The 18,417-nt window shown below is 42.1% G+C and overlaps 2 protein-coding genes across 2 annotated transcripts in view; both read left to right on the top strand.

Moving 5' to 3' along the window:
- LOC117551586 (neuronal membrane glycoprotein M6-a-like) overlaps positions 1–18,175 on the top strand; it is a 25,054-nt gene extending 6,879 nt beyond the window's left edge. Inside the window, exons 2-7 of the mRNA XM_034224501.1 lie at positions 2,138–2,330; positions 6,483–6,639; positions 7,072–7,225; positions 13,211–13,287; positions 13,396–13,461; positions 14,001–18,175. Coding sequence (XP_034080392.1) covers positions 2,138–2,330; positions 6,483–6,639; positions 7,072–7,225; positions 13,211–13,287; positions 13,396–13,461; positions 14,001–14,153 — 800 coding nt within the window. The 3' untranslated portion in view covers positions 14,154–18,175. The remainder of the gene's footprint in view (positions 1–2,137; positions 2,331–6,482; positions 6,640–7,071; positions 7,226–13,210; positions 13,288–13,395; positions 13,462–14,000) is intronic.
- On the top strand, positions 2,454–6,445 carry LOC117551585. The gene is made up of 2 exons (XM_034224500.1): positions 2,454–2,467; positions 4,196–6,445. The coding sequence occupies exon 2, from the start codon at positions 4,217–4,219 to the stop codon at positions 5,483–5,485; it is 1,269 nt and encodes a 422-aa protein (XP_034080391.1). The 5' UTR covers positions 2,454–2,467; positions 4,196–4,216; the 3' UTR covers positions 5,486–6,445.
- Positions 18,176–18,417: the final 242 nt, after the last annotated feature.

Raw genomic sequence — 18,417 nt, 5'->3', positions numbered from 1 at the left:
ATTGACAATTTTCACAAATTAAGACAATAATGGAAATGAGACTGAACTTAGTTTCTGTGCGAATGGATGCTGTGTGTGAGTGTTTCTGTGCGTTCATCCCTGTGTGAAAATGTGCATTAGTGTGTCTGTAACGCTAGAAGAGCAGCACTGTTGCCATGACAACGCTACAGGCAAAGTGGGTCAGCAGGCTCCTGCCACACCCCTGTTGGCATGGCAACAAGGCTGGTCAATTAAACCTGAGCAGTGTGATGACTCACACACGCATGCACACACAGACAAACACACACAAACAAGCCTCTATTCTGTGCAACAGGGAGGGGAAGTGTGTGTGTGTGTGTGTGTGTGTGTGTGTGTGTGTGTGTGTGTGTGTGTGTGTGTGTGTGTGTGTGTGTGTGTGTGTGTGTGTGTGTGTGTGTGTGTGTGTGTGTGTGTGTGTTGGCTGATATGGATTATTTAAGAGTAGAGACTTAAAGACAGACACCTGTCAATCAGGCAACTCTAGAGATAGTGTAGATGGCCTCAGGTATTTGATCATCTCCTGAAGGCACCTGTTATTCTCCGTCATGTTTGGGAAGCTACAGTTACGCCAGCTGCCATCATTGATCCTCAAACTATGTTATGGGAAGGCTGGTCCCTGAGGTGGTGGGGGGGGACTCTTTAAAATAAACAGTAATCAGTGCATATATACAATTTAGTGAATGAGGAAAAATGTAAGATAGGATATATTTTCAAATCTAATCTTTGGGAATACACTGTGAAGGAGCATTCCGGGATTTCTAGGGGCATTTTTCTCTCTGGCACATCAGTTAAATAGTGTGTAAAACACAATACATGGAATTATTTGTTACTACAACTATTTGCAGTTGTACTGGAGACATCATGTTAAAGTGTGTTCAGGGTGAATAGTAGTTCTAAAAGAAGAAAGAAAACATTTGATCTGGTGGAACTACAGCGACTCAAAGTAGCAGAGGCAGCCACACAAGAGAGTCATTATATAATATTATTTAAGATGATGTTTGGCATATCATCGCTGATAGAAACTGTATGAAGTCTCCATATGTAAAAGGCTGTATTTGTGTCCAGTTTTATAATAAAGTTACATTCCAAACCTCAGAGATCTTATCTAAACTACTAATATTTGTTTTATTGAACATATTTACTGCTAAGTTTCTGGTCGTGAAATGTGCACCTCACAAGGGCCTTTGCAAAGACAAACAATCATATTTTCCCAACTTACCTCTTAATATAATTATCCATGCAGATATCTTAGATACTTAATGTTTAATGTGAACACATTATGATATACTGTCTTCGTAGTGGTGGTGTACGGCACTTTCTTTGCGTGTTCATAGCACTAGGAATGTATTTCAAACACTTCAACAGCACCATATTTTTCCAGAAAAGTTGTCTCGTTTTCCTTCTATCTAGACTATGGAAGTTGTAGTGTTCTGGAAAGCGAATCAAGTTTTTGTAAGTATTCAAGTGTTTTGATGGAGGCTGTGGCTCAGTGGAATAATGATCTTCGGATCAGGGGAGCGCAAGTTCGAGTCCCACTGCAGTCAGCATGTAGTTGTGTCCCTGAGCCAGACACTTCACCCCAAGTTGGGGATTGTCCGCAGTAATGAATGTATGGAAGTCTCTCTGGATAAAAGCTTGTTGATATTACTGTATTCTTCATAGATGTGAAAAGGGTGTTCAACAATCAGATCCAGATAATTTGAAACATAAACTGATCAGTCAACAAACTCTCAATTATTGATAACACTTCCCTATGCAGTTCACAAATGATACCTGAGTCATCATTTAGAGGAGGGTCTCAGGGAGGGGCTGCCATCACTCATTTGCATTGCCTCCTCTACTTGTTAGAAACTGGGTATCATTGATATTTTTGTTGATTAGGTCTATTTGATTAGTCAATGTTTAGTCTGAGCTGTGTGCGTCTCAGAATGATTAAAGAACATGAATGTTCCTGAACCTCATTACCAGTGTGAATATATGCTTTAAGCTTTTCACCATGGGCTTTTGGAATCATCTTATTTGCAAAGTTGATCATTCTGTGACTCCTATAATAATTTATAGTTTAGATTGAACTTCTTAAATGTATTGTCTCATACTAATCCAATGTTGTGTGTGTCAGGTTGTAAAGAGTGCTGTGAGCGCTGTGTGGGCAGCCTGCCCTGGGCCTCGCTCATCGCCACCATTCTGCTCTACATGGGGGTGGCCCTGTTCTGCGGCTGCGGCCACGAGGCTCTGAGCGGCACCGTCACGATCCTGCATAACTACTTTGAAGTAATCCGAGCCCCGGGAGAAACTCTGGATGTGTTTACCATGTGAGTGACCTTATTTTACCCTTATTTCTCTGGGAGAGTTTTCACGTTTTAGCATAATAACTATGACACTTCAACCCACACTTTTCTCAACACGGTTAGGATGGACTCCTCAGTTAGGATGGACTCCTCACAGTTAGGTTGGACTCCTCACAGTTAGGATGGACTCCTCACAGTTAGGATGGACTCCTCAGTTAGGATGGACTCCTCACAGTTAGGATGGACTCCTCAGTTAGGATGGACTCCTCAGTTAGGATGGACTCCTCACAGTTAGGATGGACTCCTCACAGTTAGGATGGACTCCTCAGTTAGGATGGACTCCTCACAGTTAGGATGGACTCCTCAGTTAGGATGGACTCCTCACAGTTAGGATGGACTCCTCAGTTAGGATGGACTCCTCAGTTAGGATGGACTCCTCACAGTTAGGATGGACTCCTCACAGTTAGGATGGACTCCATAGTTAGGATGGACTCCTCACAGTTAGGATGGACTCCTCACTGTTAGGATGGACTCCTCACAGTTAGGATGGACTCCTCAGTTAGGATGGACTCCTCAGTTAGGATGGACTCCTCACAGTTAGGATGGACTCCTCAGTTAGGATGGACTCCTCACAGTTAGGATGGACTCCTCAGTTAGGATGGACTCCTCAGTTAGGATAGACTCCTTAGTTAGGATGGACTCCTCAGTTAGGATGGACTCCTCACAGTTAGGATGGACTCCTCACAGTTAGGATGGACTCCTCACAGTTAGGATGGACTCCTCACAGTTAGGTTGGACTCCTCACAGTTAGGATGGACTCCTTAGTTAGGATGGACTCCTCACAGTTAGGATGGACTCCTCAGTTAGGATGGACTCCTCACAGTTAGGATGGACTCCTCAGTTAGGATGGACTCCTCACAGTTAGGATAGACTCCTCAGTTAGGATGGACTCCTCAGTTAGGATGGACTCCTCACAGTTAGGATAGACTCCTCAGTTAGGATGGACTCCTCAGTTAGGATGGACTCCTCACAGTTAGGATGGACTCCTCTGTTAGGATGGACTCCTCAGTTAGGATGGACTCCTCAGTTAGGATGGACTCCTCAGTTAGGATAGACTCCTCAGTTAGGATGGACTCCTTAGTTAGGATGGACTCCTCACAGTTAGGATGGATTCCTCACTGTTAGGATGGACTCCTCACAGTTAGGATGGACTCCTCAGTTAGGATGGACTCCTCACAGTTAGGATGGACTCCTCAGTTAGGATGGACTCCTCAGTTAGGATGGACTCCTCACAGTTAGGATGGACTCCTCAGTTAGGATGGACTCCTCACAGTTAGGATGGACTCCTCAGTTAGGATGGACTCCTCACAGTTATGATGGACTCCTCACAGTTAGGATGGACTCCTCACAGTTAGGATGGACTCCTCACAGTTAGGATGGACTCCTCAGTTAGGATGGACTCCTCACAGTTAGGATGGACTCTTTAGTTAGGATGGACTCCTCACAATTAGGATGGACTCCTCATAGTTAGGGTGGACTCCTCAGTTAGGATGGACTCCTCAGTTATGATGGACTCCTCACAGTTAGGGTGGACTCCTCAGTTTGGATGGACTCCTCAGTTAGGATAGACTCCTCAGTTAGGATGGACTCCTTACAGTTAGGATGGACTCCTCACAGTTAGGATGGACTCCTCAGTTAGGATGGACTCCTCACAGTTAGGATGGACTACTCACAGTTAGGTTGGACTCCTCACAGTTAGGATGGACTCCTTAGTTAGGGTGGACTCCTCAGTTTGGATGGATTCCTCACAGTTAGGATGGACTCCTCAGTTATGATGGACTCCTCACAGTTAGGGTGGACTCCTCAGTTTGGATGGATTCCTCAGTTAGGATGGACTCCTCACAGTTAGGATGGACATTTATCCTGAGGCTGTCCACATCATTGCGGGGGACTTTAACCATGCCAACTTAAAGGTAGTGCTTCCCAGACTCTACCAGCATGTTAAATGTGCCACGAGGGGGGATAAAACACTGGACAAGGTCTACACTAATATTAAGGGGGGCTACAGAGCTAAAGCGCTAGCGCACCTAGGCCAGTCAGATCATGTGTCCCTTCTCCTAATTCCGGCCTACTCCCCGATCAGGAAAAGTTTTTCCACCACTATAAAGACATTTGAAACCTGGCCTTTAGACGCCACTCCACAGCTGCAAGACTGTTTTGAGAACACCGACTGGGGGGTTTTCGAACATGAGGACCTGGAACAGTACACATCAGCGGTCCTGGGATACATCAAGCACTGTTCAGACTCCGTCACTGTGGATAAGCGCATCCGGGTTCATCCCAACAAGAAGCCGTGGATGACTGGAGAAGTGCAGCGCCTGGTCAGGGAAAGGGACATTGCCTTCAGGACAGGTGAGAGGGAGCTGTACAGCACTGCCAGAGCCGACCTGAAGCGGGGGATCAAGCGGGCCAAGATGGACTACAAGGGGAAGATTGAGGACTGCTTCCGGGGCAACGACTCCAGGCGGGTGTGGCAGGGGGTCCAGCAAATGACCAACTACAAACCCAGCCACCCCTCGGCCGACGGGGGTGACCCTCAGCTGGCGGAGGAGCTAAACTCCTTCTACGCCCGCGACGAGACAGGGCTATCGGAAGCAGCCACACCATTACATCCACCTGCCCTCAGCAGCCTCACCCTCACGGAGCACGAGGTGAGACGCACACTGAAGGCAGTGAACCCGAGGAAAGCAGCGGGGCCGGACGGAGTCTTGGGACGGGTGCTGAGAGACTGCGCTGACCAGCTGGCGGGGATCTTCACCAAGATCTTCAACCAGTCCCTGTCCCAGGCCATCGTCCCATCCTGCCTGAAAACATCCACAATCATCCCGGTGCCGAAAAAGAACAACATTGGCTGCCTAAATGACTACCGTCCAGTGGCACTCACCTCCACCCCGCTAAAGTTTTTAAGAAGGTGGTCCGTCCCCACATCGTCTCATCCCTCCTTCCTGGTCTGGACCCCCACCAGTTCGCCTACAGGGCCAACAGGTCCACGGAGGACGCCATCGCCCGGCGTAACGAGCACTTCGTACGGCTGCACTCAGGCAGGCGCTTCCGTACCATGTCTTCCCGGACAAACAGACTCAAGTTCAGTTTTTTTCCCAGGGCCATATGTGCACTAAACGCTGCTAATATTTAAGTTATCATGTCTTCCGTGCAATACGAGGGGAATCGTGCAATTTAATTTATTTATTATTTATTTATGTACATATTCCCTATCATGTCTTTTTTAAGTCTTTTTTAAGTCCCATTTATTGTTTTTATTGTTTTTATAGTGTCTTGTTGTTTTTATATTGTCTTGTTGTTTTTATATTGTCTTGTTGTTGCGTGTTGGCACCTTGAGTTTATTGTAATTTCGTTGTACCTGTACAATGACAAATAAAGATCTATCTATCTATTTTCACAGTGCTGAGTTGTGTTTATGTTTTAATTCAACATGACTGATGGTGATATGCACAGTAGTACTAACTAATCATACTAACTGATTCATTTGGATTAATATGTGTGGACACAGGCCAAAGTATCTAAATGTGCTTTTATTTGTCCATCCAATAGAAATGGTAGTTTCCCAACATAAATGTGTGTGATCCTCCTAAAATCGCATTCTCTTTTCCTGATGAATTCCCCACCAAAAATGTCATAACCCCATGACGGTTTTCACTGAAGTTTAGAAATCATGGTTAGGATATGAATATTTGGACATTCTACTGCAACCGAAAGAGAGAGCCAGCCCGCAGGAGACCCACACGGCCGGTCTCATGGCCCAGGGAGACTGGCCAGGTGCTCCATGTTGCCAAGATTAACCACGACTACCAGACCTGTGAAGGAACACACAACAACAGACACGTGAAACACGATCACACACGAGCACACACACATCAACAGGCTCTGTTAAAGCAGAGCGTCACATCAGTGATATACTAAAGAGGAAACGTGTTGTTTTCTACACCAATGCCAAAACCAACCCACCCCCATCCAATCCATCATCTTCTTTGAATTTGTTGATGGCGGGTACACAAGATGATTTAGCTGATATAAGATATAATATAAAGTCTACAACTAACACTTACAGATGCAGTATTGAAAAATAAACTGCGTGTTTGTTTGGTCTCTTCAAAGTATTGACATCCTGAAGTACATCATCTATGGCCTTGCAGCTGGGTTCTTTGTGTTTGGAGTGCTGCTGCTGGTGGAGGGTTTCTTCACCACGGGGGCCATCAGGGATCTGTATGGAGAGTTCAAGATCTCTGCCTGCGGACGCTGCCTGACTGCATTCGTAAGAAATCTTTGTAACCAGTACACTTGATTTGATACATTGACATTTCAAATAGTATTGTTAATATTCACAGGGCTCTGTGAAGTAGAATGACTGGTAACATCTTATGTTGCCAAAGTGTTGAAAACACCAACAATGAAATAAACCCAATAACAAATATTTCTTGTTTTATTAAAGTGTCATAGACTTAGAGCTTAATTGAAACAATGAAAATCTCACCAGTGAGTCACACAATAGCATTGACATGTTCCTTCATTACCATAAACACACACACACACACACACACACACACACACACACACACACACACACACACACCCACACACACACACACACACACACACACACACACACTGAGTAATTTTCTTTTCTTTTTAAAAGAGTTTTTAAGGTGGGTTGATAACACATTGTGTGCGGTGTGTGTGTTTGCAGCTGATGTTCCTGGCATACCTGTTCTTCCTGGTGTGGCTGGGGGTGACGGCCTTCACCAGCCTGCCGGTCTTCATGTACTTCAACGTGTGGTCCATGTGTCAGAACACAAGCCTGGTGGAGGGAGCCAACCTCTGCCTGGACCTGCGTCAGTTTGGTATGTGACAAGCTAACATGAAACATCTGGATGGATTTGTCATAATTACTCAATTTCAAATAAATTGTTATCTTTGAAATTGAAAATCAGAGCTAAAGACATTGTAAATATCTGTCTCCTCCTTTTGGGGTTGTTTAAAGCAGCGTTTCTCAAAGTGTGTGATAGTTGGGTCGCGAATGGACGCGATGAACGGGAGATTATTATTTTTGTATTTTAAAAAAAATGTTTTGGACCTCAGGCCGGAATCGAACCTGGGTCCTCGCGGGCGGTAGTGGATTGTTACAGCCGGAGACTCGCAACGGCGGTGGACTTTCACAGCACCGCTGCGCCGGACCTACCGGAGCCGCCAGAGCCTCGCAACGGCGGGTGTTTGCGGCAGCGGATGCGGTACAGGCGCAGCAGCGCTGTGAAAATCCACGGCCCACCTATGCCAGAGCCAGCGGCCCACCAACGGCAGCAGCCCACCAACGGCAGCAGCCCACCAACGGCAGCAGCCCACCGGGAAAAGTCCCGAATCTCCCGATGGCCAATGCATCAATCTGGTGCACTTTGAGCACAACATGAATTTATGGACATCTTTAGAATATGATCACAACCAATAACAAATCATTTAAACTTGTTTATTCTTATCTTATGTTACCTAGTTAGCATTCTTCCTTTCTATTTATGCATATTTTACTAATCACTCCCCTTTTAAACAGTTTACTGTCCTATAGTAGCCTACACATTGGAATGATTTCTTACTTTATTTTGTACAACTAGTCTATATTAAATAGATAAATGTGTGCTCTCTCTAGCTCTCTCTCTCTCTCCCTCTGTCTCGCTCGCTCACAGACGGTGAGGTGTTAACAAATAATAATAAACATAGGCCTATTCATAAAGTGGGGGGACACAAACATGCAAAGTGTCACTGTTAAACTCCTTATGAGTGGTGAGGTGCCGATCCACGTTGTTTTTATTCCCGAATGCAACGCTGGTGTGTGTGTGTGTATGTGTGTGTGTGTGTGTGTGTGTGTGTGTGTGTGTGTGTGTGTGTGTGTGTGTGTGTGTGTGGGTGTGTGTGTGGGTGTGTGTGTGTGTGTGTGTGTGTGTGTGTGTGTGTGTGTGTGTGTGTGTGTGTGTGTGTGTGTGTGTGTGTGTGTGTGTGTGTGTGTGTGAGAGCGTTTCACATGTGTGTATGAGAGATTTTTACATATGTCTGTAAATGACTTTGGCCAGTAAATGACCAGATTGATGCATTGGCCATCGGGAGATTCGGGACTTTTCCCGGTGGGCCGCTGTCGTTGGTGGGCCGCTGGCTCTGGCATATAGGTGGGCCGTGGACTTTCACAGCATTGCCTTTGCGAGGCTCCGTCAGCTCCGGCGCAGCGGCGCTGTGAAAGTCCACCGCCGTAGCGAGTCTCCGGCTGTAACAGTCCACTACCGCCCGCAAGGACCCAGGTTCGATTCCGGCCTGAGGTCCACATTTTAAAAAAAGAAAAGAAAATCTCCCGTTAATCGCGTCCATTCGCGACCCACCTATCACATCTCTGTCCCCTTCCTCCTCACCTACTCTGCAGACACCCTTTGCATTTCCTGGACACCTTAAGAAAGGCTTTGTGTCTTTTTTTTGGGGGGGGGGGATTTTTTTGTTGTTGCTTGGATTTAAGGATATATTGTCTGTAAAAACCATAGGTAAAAACCAACCCGGTATCACGGCAAGACGTGAACATGTGACGGTTTACCATGCTGGGAGACGTGAAGATGTCACGGTTTCGTCCCCTTCAAACGTGACAGCTACACGGTATTGTTAACCAGTGGAGAAATAACCGGAAATACCAAGCAAATGCTACCCCGACGTAATGATTTATTTTTTAATAGTCAAACTCGATTACAGCGATTTTCTGCCCCAGCTGGTCGACACCTCTTTTAGCATAAACAAAGGCTACATTAATGTATTAAATCGATGTTAATCCATGCGTGTGGATGTGGAATTAACGGACGTGACGTTGTGCGATTGAGTTGCCAAGCAACAGCTTCGGTTCATGTTAATTTACAAACTATTCAACTACAACCGTAGTTATATTTAAAAACATGTTAGAAGGCCTCACGAAATACTTTAATGCACATTAAAATGTAAATGTGAAGGAATGTGTGTATAACAAAATACATCGGTCATTAAACGAAACCGGAAACAGACGTAGGCAAGATCCTCAGCTCGATGATTGGATGGTTATCCGCAATGCATGCTGGGATTTGGTGTTTATGTGATGTGAAATCTGAAAACGTTTTTTAAAAATACAATAATACTTTATTCCGAGTGTGCTTGCTTTTCTCTTTGAAAGTCATCACATAACGGCATTGTAATACACGGTTCGGCTGCATTAAATATGACATATCTGCCGTAGTTCTTTATTTATAGAGCCCTGATGAGAAGACTTCTAGACAAACAGGAGAACTGCCGCCAAAACTGAAGATGTGACGTGGATCATAAATATATAAGCAATTATACAACATCTTACATTTATTTTCACACAATACGTCTCCTTGCAGTATCAACACTAATTCGGCTGACTTTTATATTTGATCCAATCGGTAGATAGGCTGTATTTACACCATAAAGGTGCACAGCTGATATAAAGGGACACCTGGTGGTCAAAGCACGTTATTGAATTTTATTATTTTATTATTAGATATTAATAGGATCTCTATAAAGTATATTCATTACTCGTTATTCTCTACTAATAGTTCATTAAAGACTGTATATAATGACTAGTTTGAACATCCCTTTCAAGATTTCAAGATTTTCTAAGCTAAGGTTTATTGACATATCATATTATACACAACTACTGTGTAGTTATGCAATGAATGAAAAACTTGGGTCGCAGGTTCCTCAACAGTGCATTACAAGACATCTATCAATATGTGTGTATACTCCACCATTAAACTGTCATTCTGCACATTTCTTATACTATCTACATACATCTTATAAGAGTATAATACATATGTATAATATCAGTTTAATAATAAACAAATAATAAACAAATAAGTGCTTAAACATAGTTAACATTGCAGGAAAGCAATATATTAGACGTTAAGTACTTTGTCAGGCTTAATATTTATCTGTAGATACAAATGTCACTGTGTGTGCTGTGTGCTCTGCATGTGTGACCATTAAATAATCAGAATACCTTTATTAGTTCCACAGAGGGGAAATGTGCAGCGTTACAGCAGGAAAGAGCCACAGACAGCTTAGTGTTGCATATCTTACATGCGTTAAAAAAAGTACTAAGTTAGAATAAAATAAACAATATGCTAAAAAAGTACTAAGTTATAATATAATAAACAATATGCTAAAAAAAAGATAAAAAGTTACATAATTTTCAAAAATACAGATCAAAAACAAAACGGCATAGCATATATTACACAGTTATTAATGGCTTATATATATATTGCACATATAGCACATATTGCACAAAGTTGGTTTGTATTTAGCAGCAAGGGGTGTTATAGTCTGTGTTGTGGTGTGTGTAGGAGGGTCTACTAGGGGCAGTGCTGGTTGTAAAGTCTGACCGCTGCAGGAAGGAAGGACCTGCGGTTTCAAGAGGGTTTCATCCCTCCATATTCCAGACCTTAACCTAAAGTACTCTTTAATGTTTAAATTAAGCCTTATTAGTTTGTCTGTTTTGCACATCCTCCTATTAATATCTAATAATAAAATAATACAATTCAATAACGTGCTTTGACCACCAGGTGTCCCTTTCTATCAGCTCTGCACGGTTATGGTTTAAATACAGCCTATCTACCAATTGGATCAAATATAAAAGTCAGCCGAATTAGTGTTGATACTGCAAGGAGACGTATTGTGTGAAAATAAATGTAAGATGTTGTATAATTGCTTATATATTTATGATCCAAGTCACATCTTCAGTTTTGGCGGCAGTTCTCCTGCTTGTCTAGAAGTCTTCTCAGCAGGGCTCTATAAATACAGAACTACGGCACATATGTAATATGTAATGCAGCCGAACCGTGTATTACAATGTCGTTATGTGATGACTTTCAAAGAGAAAAGCAAGCACACTCGGAATAAAGTATTATTGTATTTTTAAAAAACGTTTTCAGATTTCACATCACATAAACACCAAATCCCAGCATGCATTGCGGATAACCATCCAATCATCGAGCTGAGGATCTTGCCTACGTCTGTTTCCGGTTTCGTTTAATGACCGATGTATTTTGTTATACACACATTCCTTCACATTTACATTTTAATGTGCATTAAAGTATTTCGTGAGGCCTTCTAACATGTTTTTAAATATAACTACGGTTGTAGTTGAATAGTTTGTAAATTAACATGAACCGAAGCTGTTGCTTGGCAACTCAATCGCACAACGTCACGTCCGTTAATTCCACATCCACACGCATGGATTAACATCGATTTAATACATTAATGTAGCCTTTGTTTCTGCTAAAAGAGGTGTCGACCAGCTGGGGCAACAAGAAAATCACTGTAATCAAGTGTAACTATTAAAAAATAAATCATTACGTCGGGGTAGCATTTGCTTGGTATTTCCGGTTATTTCTCCACTGGTTAACATGGGTTAACAATACCGTGTAGCTGTCACGTTTGAAGGGGACGAAACCGTGACATCTTCACGTCTCCCAGCATGGTAAATCGTCACATGTTCACGTCTTGCCGTGATACCGGGTTGGTAAAAACATACTGGTGTTGAAGTCAACGAAAAAACATCGAGTTAACTAATTGAAATAAAATATTTAATTTAGTTCACATATGTTGGGCAAAGTAACCCCAACATTATTATATTTTATTCAATGTTTTAAATAAACAAGCATCCGTCATAAAACCATCATAATCTCTCACTATATAGGCCTAATCTAGATTTTTTTAAACATTTACATTTCAAATAATTCCTTTCTTAATGTAGGACCTAATTGGACATAATGTATAACTGAATGTATTAAAGTAATAATTAAATGGGTATATTACTAAACTGACAACAAGATTAAAATCAAATCATAGTGACATAAGCACTGACTGCATGCTTTTAGCACTAAGTAAAACTATTGATTCATGGTTCCTTTACTATGTATGACTTCTGACATCATATTACATCATGTGTTTAACTGGTGATTAAGGAGTGTTTAAAGTGGACCTATCATGCAAAATGCACTTTGTGATGTCTTCTCTACATAAATATGTGTCCCCGGTGCGTCGGGGAACTCACGCAGCGCCAGAAAATAAAACCCTCTCTCTTTTCCTCCGTATCCAAATCTTTTAAAAACGGGTGTACAACGAGCGGATACAGATTTGCTGCCGAACTGTCGTCAAATCGGCAGCGGACCCACAGAAAGTTGCTATCAGAAACAATGCCTGACGTGTTTTGGACGTAATCTCGTCTTTGTTTACATTAGCAAGCCTCGCTAACACTGAGAGCTAACCTGTACTGGAGAGCACATGTGTTTAAAAAGCAGGAAATAAAAAAAGGAACTCACCTTGTATATTTTTCCAATATAGCATAATAGGTCCACTTTAAAGCAAATATTGTAGTGACAGTCTGTCCTCCATGTGGTGTCCCTCACCAGGGCACCTGCAGCACTGCCCCCTGCTGGCCGGACCTTCAAACTGCACATAGCCCTTCTGTCAGCAAACTCATCACTTCATCTAATGAACCTTTCTCACAGGGAATAAATATACACTTCAACCTTAAAATAAAAAAGCTGCTTCATTATTTTTAAGTTTCGGATTCGATCCTTTTGAGGTCACGATAAGTGCATTCCGAGATTCCCCGGGTGCAATACCAGTGAATCAATAATCTTAGTCAATTTGAATAACATATATACAGAGACAGAGATATAGGAATGTAATGAAAGATTCAAAGGGCTTCAATGTCATATATATATATTCTCCAGATTCAGTTCATTTATCTGCATTCTTGTCAAATATAAAAGTGTGAAGTCCATAGTAGTGAAGAGTTGTATGTTTAGGAGCGGTGACCATCTCTGAGGAGAGGAAGGTGTGTACAGGATCTGAGAAGTTCTTCAAGATGTGTGAATCCAATGAGGTAAGAACCACAAGTGTGAACACGTTTGAATAACACACAATAGGATTTATGACTTTTGTCAACAAAAGAGAGAGAAAGAGATAAATGACCACTGCTTGTGTGTTCCAGCTGGACCTGACCTTCCATCTGTTCGTGTGCACACTGGCAGGAGCAGGAGCCGCTGTCATCGCCATGGTGATTGGAGTTCTAATTTCTCTCAGTTCTCACACTCAAACACCCTTAAAATGCAATTATTTAGCGCCTTTCTATTCTTCAAATAATTTAAACTGCTGTTACACATCTACCCTTCAAACACACATTCATACACTGATGGCAGAGCTGTCATCAATGTGCCAAATCGCGATCATCTAACTTAATGCTGATTCACACACTCGATCACAGCCGCTGGACATGAGGCAGAAAATGAATCCAGGCAGATAACGTTCAATCAATGAAACAAAGATGCCTAAAGTTCTGTCTTAATCGGGTTCTAAATGATAGACTAAATCTATGTACCCGTGAAGAAATACACATTTTGTTTTCTTTATTCACATGGAGAGGACTCCACATGGCATTGTCATTGGAGCATATCACTCACATATGTCTTTATACTGAAAGAAAAACATCTTACATTGGGAAAGTATTTATAAAAAAACTGGTGAACATTTTCTTCAAAACTAAGACCAACAAATTAGGGTCTAAAAGTAAATTGTATGCATGCACCCCCCCCCCAGGTCCACTTCCTGATGGCTCTGGCTGCTAACTGGGGATATCTGAAGGACGCCAGCCGGATTCAGAAGTATGAGGACATCAAGTCCAAAGAGGAGCAGGAGCTGCACGACATCCACTCTACACGCTCCAAAGAACGCCTCAACGCGTACACATAAACACACACCTATGGAGAAACAACACACACACACACACACACACACACACACACACACACACACACACACACACACACACACACACACACATGCCTAAACACACAATACATGAGTTAAAATGCAAACAATGCCAACATGGATTCAAATAATGATTAGTATGCAGAAACATTATGACTAGAAAGACACAATGCAGTATATCATTGGCTCAGTGATCTATGCTAACACTTTAGCATCTGCTATGTTGGTTTGCTCCATTCTTTTCTTCACCCTGACGTTTGAGTGAAAGGCCTCACGATGTACCTCAGAAAGCACTTCCCTCCTCAGAGGAGAGGAGATTGCATTCTGCTAAATCTGATTACAAGATAGCTCAATTAGAAATGTTTCAAAAGGAAGTCTGGCTATGAACTGTAAGGTCTTCGTGATATTTCTATTAAGCCTACATTTACCAAGGCCGGCCTAAGACTTTTGGGGCCTTAAGCGTGCAGTGCCCCTTCACACCCCAATTCACCAAAGTAGCTGTGCAATGTGGGAATGTGCAGAACAATCAACGGTAACTGGCCTAAAATCACATAAGGCAACCAAAATAACCATGAGAAGGCACTTCAACTTCTGCAAAATAAAAGAAAGTACAGTGCATGTTAAACATCGCACAAGAACATGCAAGATAATAGCATTAAAAGAAAGAAAAACAATGAGCAGAAGACCCCAAAGAGATGTCATTTACTCTGATTGTGTGTTGCCTGAAGCATCCAGTGTGCTGATGTTTGGGCCAGCTGGGCTTTTCCTTTTTTCCTGAACGGTAGAAAGAACATTTGTCTTTGTTTTACTGGCTGACCATCCATCACTAAGCGTAGCCATATATTAAATTATAGCATGGTGACCACCACAGCTGTCTGCAGATCTGCTGAGAGATGTTAGCATGGCACACACAGTCAACAATCTACAGAGCACACACACACACACACACACACACACACACACACACACACACACACACACACACACACACACACACACACACACACACACACATAGATGTGGCTGAGTGGTCGGTGTTGTATGATGGTGTCATGCTGTGTCGTGTCGTATCGCCACATTATGATGACAGTATTGCAGAGAAATATGGTGCCCAAGGAAATGAGAACCTCCTGGGTACAAATGGGTAACTTTGATAACTGCCCCCTCTAACCCGACCCATCCTCAAATGGTGCCCGGTTTCATTAGGGATTCTTCTTCCACCCACTGGTATGTCTCACAGGTGTGGGGTTACTGAAATGAAAAATATTTTATTGTGATCATAATGAACGATATGTTGATTGAGAATAGTTTCAGATGAAGATGAAAATGATCCCATGATATCGCTTTATTCTACTCTATAAGTCATGTCGGGTTCCTTAAGCTCATTGCGTTAAAGCTCTTAAGGTCATGTCCAACAACTAGTGAAACGGGGGCTCTGTGTCCCCCCCTCCCCAGTTTGTGTAAACTGGTGATGTGTCCTCAGAAACAGCACATCTTAGCAGCACAAAGTATTTTAAACATGTGTATGTCTGATGAATAATGTTTTTCTCACTTTTTGGAATGTTGCCACATTTATATCAGTATTATTTATGTGTAATTTTTAACATTGAGGGTATTTTAACGGGGTAGGTGTGTGTGTGTGTGTGGGGGGGGGTTATATCACTTTCACATTTTCATGTAATGATTCATAATGATATATCTAAGTGGTTCTGCACACGCACACAAATACACACAAAACACATGCACATACATATGCACCAAATATCTTGAGTTTCTTTTGATTTGATTTTTACATTTCCTTCAACAAGCCCTAATGAGACCAAAATGACCAATCAATTGTACGATTGATTTGAAAAATCACTACTAAATACTAATATTCATCTGGTCTTTCGTGAGGTGAACAGCTGTGAGTTCTGGAAGGTGTGTTGGCATCAGTGAAGCTGTGGAGGCACGTGCCTCTTATTAAACGTTGTTAAGGAATGCTCGGTTAGGAGTGGTATCACTTGAGCTGTGGGAACACTGATTCATTCAGAAAAGGAGAAAAAGGAAATCAAAGGTCTGGAAGTGCTGAAGGAAACAGGAGAATGAGATACAACTGAGGGGAAGTGGCTGCTGGGATTGATGAGGAGGAGGGTTGTTATGGAGACCAGGAGGGATGCGCTGATGGTTCAGCACAGATCTACACAGTGTTTGCCTTAAGGCTGTTCCTAGTTCAGATCTCAAAGATCTGCTTCTACACTAGATGGTGACTATTTTGATCAGCAGAAGTACACCTGCAGGGTGAAACTCAAGTAACCACCTTAGATGGGAACTTTAAACAAGGTTTAAAGAAAGAGATACATTTATATCAGCGTTCTGATTCAGATTAGGATATTTGATTCCAATGTACTTGCTGCTCCTTTTTGAGAGGCCAATTAGACTTGAGTCAGATCATTGAGTGACAACTTTTACCTATTCACTACAAACGTTTAACTATATGTTTTTTGTTGTTGTACATATGCAGTGTATACAGCAATTTATATTGAAAATAAGAGTTCATAACTAAAATAGTGATTGTGGATGGTTAGTGTACAGGGCTATTCTGTTTCTATCATATGTGTAGTTATAGAGCTGTAAGGAGTGAGGACTCTCTATCTGCCAGTAGAGATGACTGAGAACCAGTCTGTCTTCAGGAAGATCACTGCACTGATATCACACACACACACACACACACACACACACACACACACACACACACACACACACACACACACACACACACTCTCTAACACAGTCATTACTCTGAGCCGTAATTCTTTGCTGTTTTACTTTTCAACTTCTCACCAAAAAAATGTCACTACTTTATTATCAACTTTTAATCTTCTGACTTTTTAAATGTGCAATCATTTAATTAGAAAAAAAATAATGTTCTTTTTCCTTTTTGTGGGGGCGGTATTAAGCACTCAAGCTACATTAATTCTGTAAAAATACATATATGTGAAACAGTGGAGGTGAGCGGCTGGGAGAATGACTCCTGATGGGGGGGGTGTCTGTAGGAGGCGACTCAGTCCCAATGTCCTGAGCCGAGCTCCCTGACAGCTGCTCTCACACACACAGCAAACACACACAGCCTTTGCAACATGTGGTTATCTACCAGAGACATACTGTAGACTACTACAAGATGGTTTTCACATGGTAGTGGATATTCCGGCTGATTTAAAGGTAGTACACATTTAAATATCTAAAAGTAATGGTATAATTGAAAACAATCTGCAATAATGTAAAATACACAAACTGTTCATTTCAGTAAAGTGAGTAAGCTATTTTAAATAAAGTCTATGTGACTATTTGATATGAAGCAGGTAGATCAGGTACGCTCCCACACTCTCTCCAGAGTGATGGATATGACATGCAATAGCACATGGTGTGTGAGTGTGTTTCGGTGTGTTGTGTAAATGCAGATTCATTTGACCAAATGACACCCGTTCCATCAGTTTGTGTGTGTGTGGGGGGGGTCTAGTTTTACAGTAACAGTATTCTATAATTTCATAGCCTGACAATGGATGTCATGTCAGTGTTTTTAAATGAAAAAAGTATTTGTGCACTTATTGACCATTGTGAGCTCTCTCTCTCTCTCTCTCTCTCTCTCTCTCTCTCTCTCTCTCTCTCTCTCTCTCTCCTCTCTCTCTCTCTCTCTCTCTCTCTCTCTCTCTCATCGTTCTCTCTCTCTCGCTCTCTCTCTCTCGTCTCTCTCGTCTCTCTCGTCTCTCTCTCTCTCTCTCTCTCTCTCTCTCTCTGTTATTCTTGGTGTGTAAGTGCATTGAGGTCCTCTGAGGGATCTGTGTATAGTCTTGCAGCATTGGTTATAATCTGAAGAAATAACAATAATGAAATATTATCATATTTATGAAGATAATCTTATGCTAGGTACAAAAAAAAAGACAGTGAATCTTGTTGTTGTTTGTGGCATGGTTATGCATTCAATGGTCATCATTTCAATTATTAAAACAATACAAAAAAAATCATTATTTCCCACTGGCGCTGTTCTACTTTTCTTGTTTGTTTTCCTCTTCTCAGTGTGCAGTAGGTCTACTGCAGTTCCTGTTGCTAATGGTGTTGCTAAGCTAGCCTGCTTGCTCAACTGTTTACCACGAGAGCAATATATTGTAACAGTTATCTAGACTAAACACAGGTATGATCCTAAATTACAAAAATATGAGGTTATCATGAGGTTGTTAACATCGAAGTTTATCAGTGGATGTTTGCT

Source organism: Gymnodraco acuticeps, unplaced genomic scaffold (assembly GCF_902827175.1).
Source record: "Gymnodraco acuticeps unplaced genomic scaffold, fGymAcu1.1, whole genome shotgun sequence".
NCBI classification, from domain to species: Eukaryota; Metazoa; Chordata; class Actinopteri; order Perciformes; family Bathydraconidae; genus Gymnodraco; species Gymnodraco acuticeps.
Note: the sequence above shows the minus strand (reverse complement) of the source record. Positions and strands in the feature narration are given on the sequence as shown.

Bases quoted from the DNA above. Each gene is read 5' to 3' on its own strand.
- LOC117551585 (XM_034224500.1), top strand. From the start codon at position 4,217: ATGGACATTTATCCTGAGGCTGTCCACATCATTGCGGGGGACTTTAAC.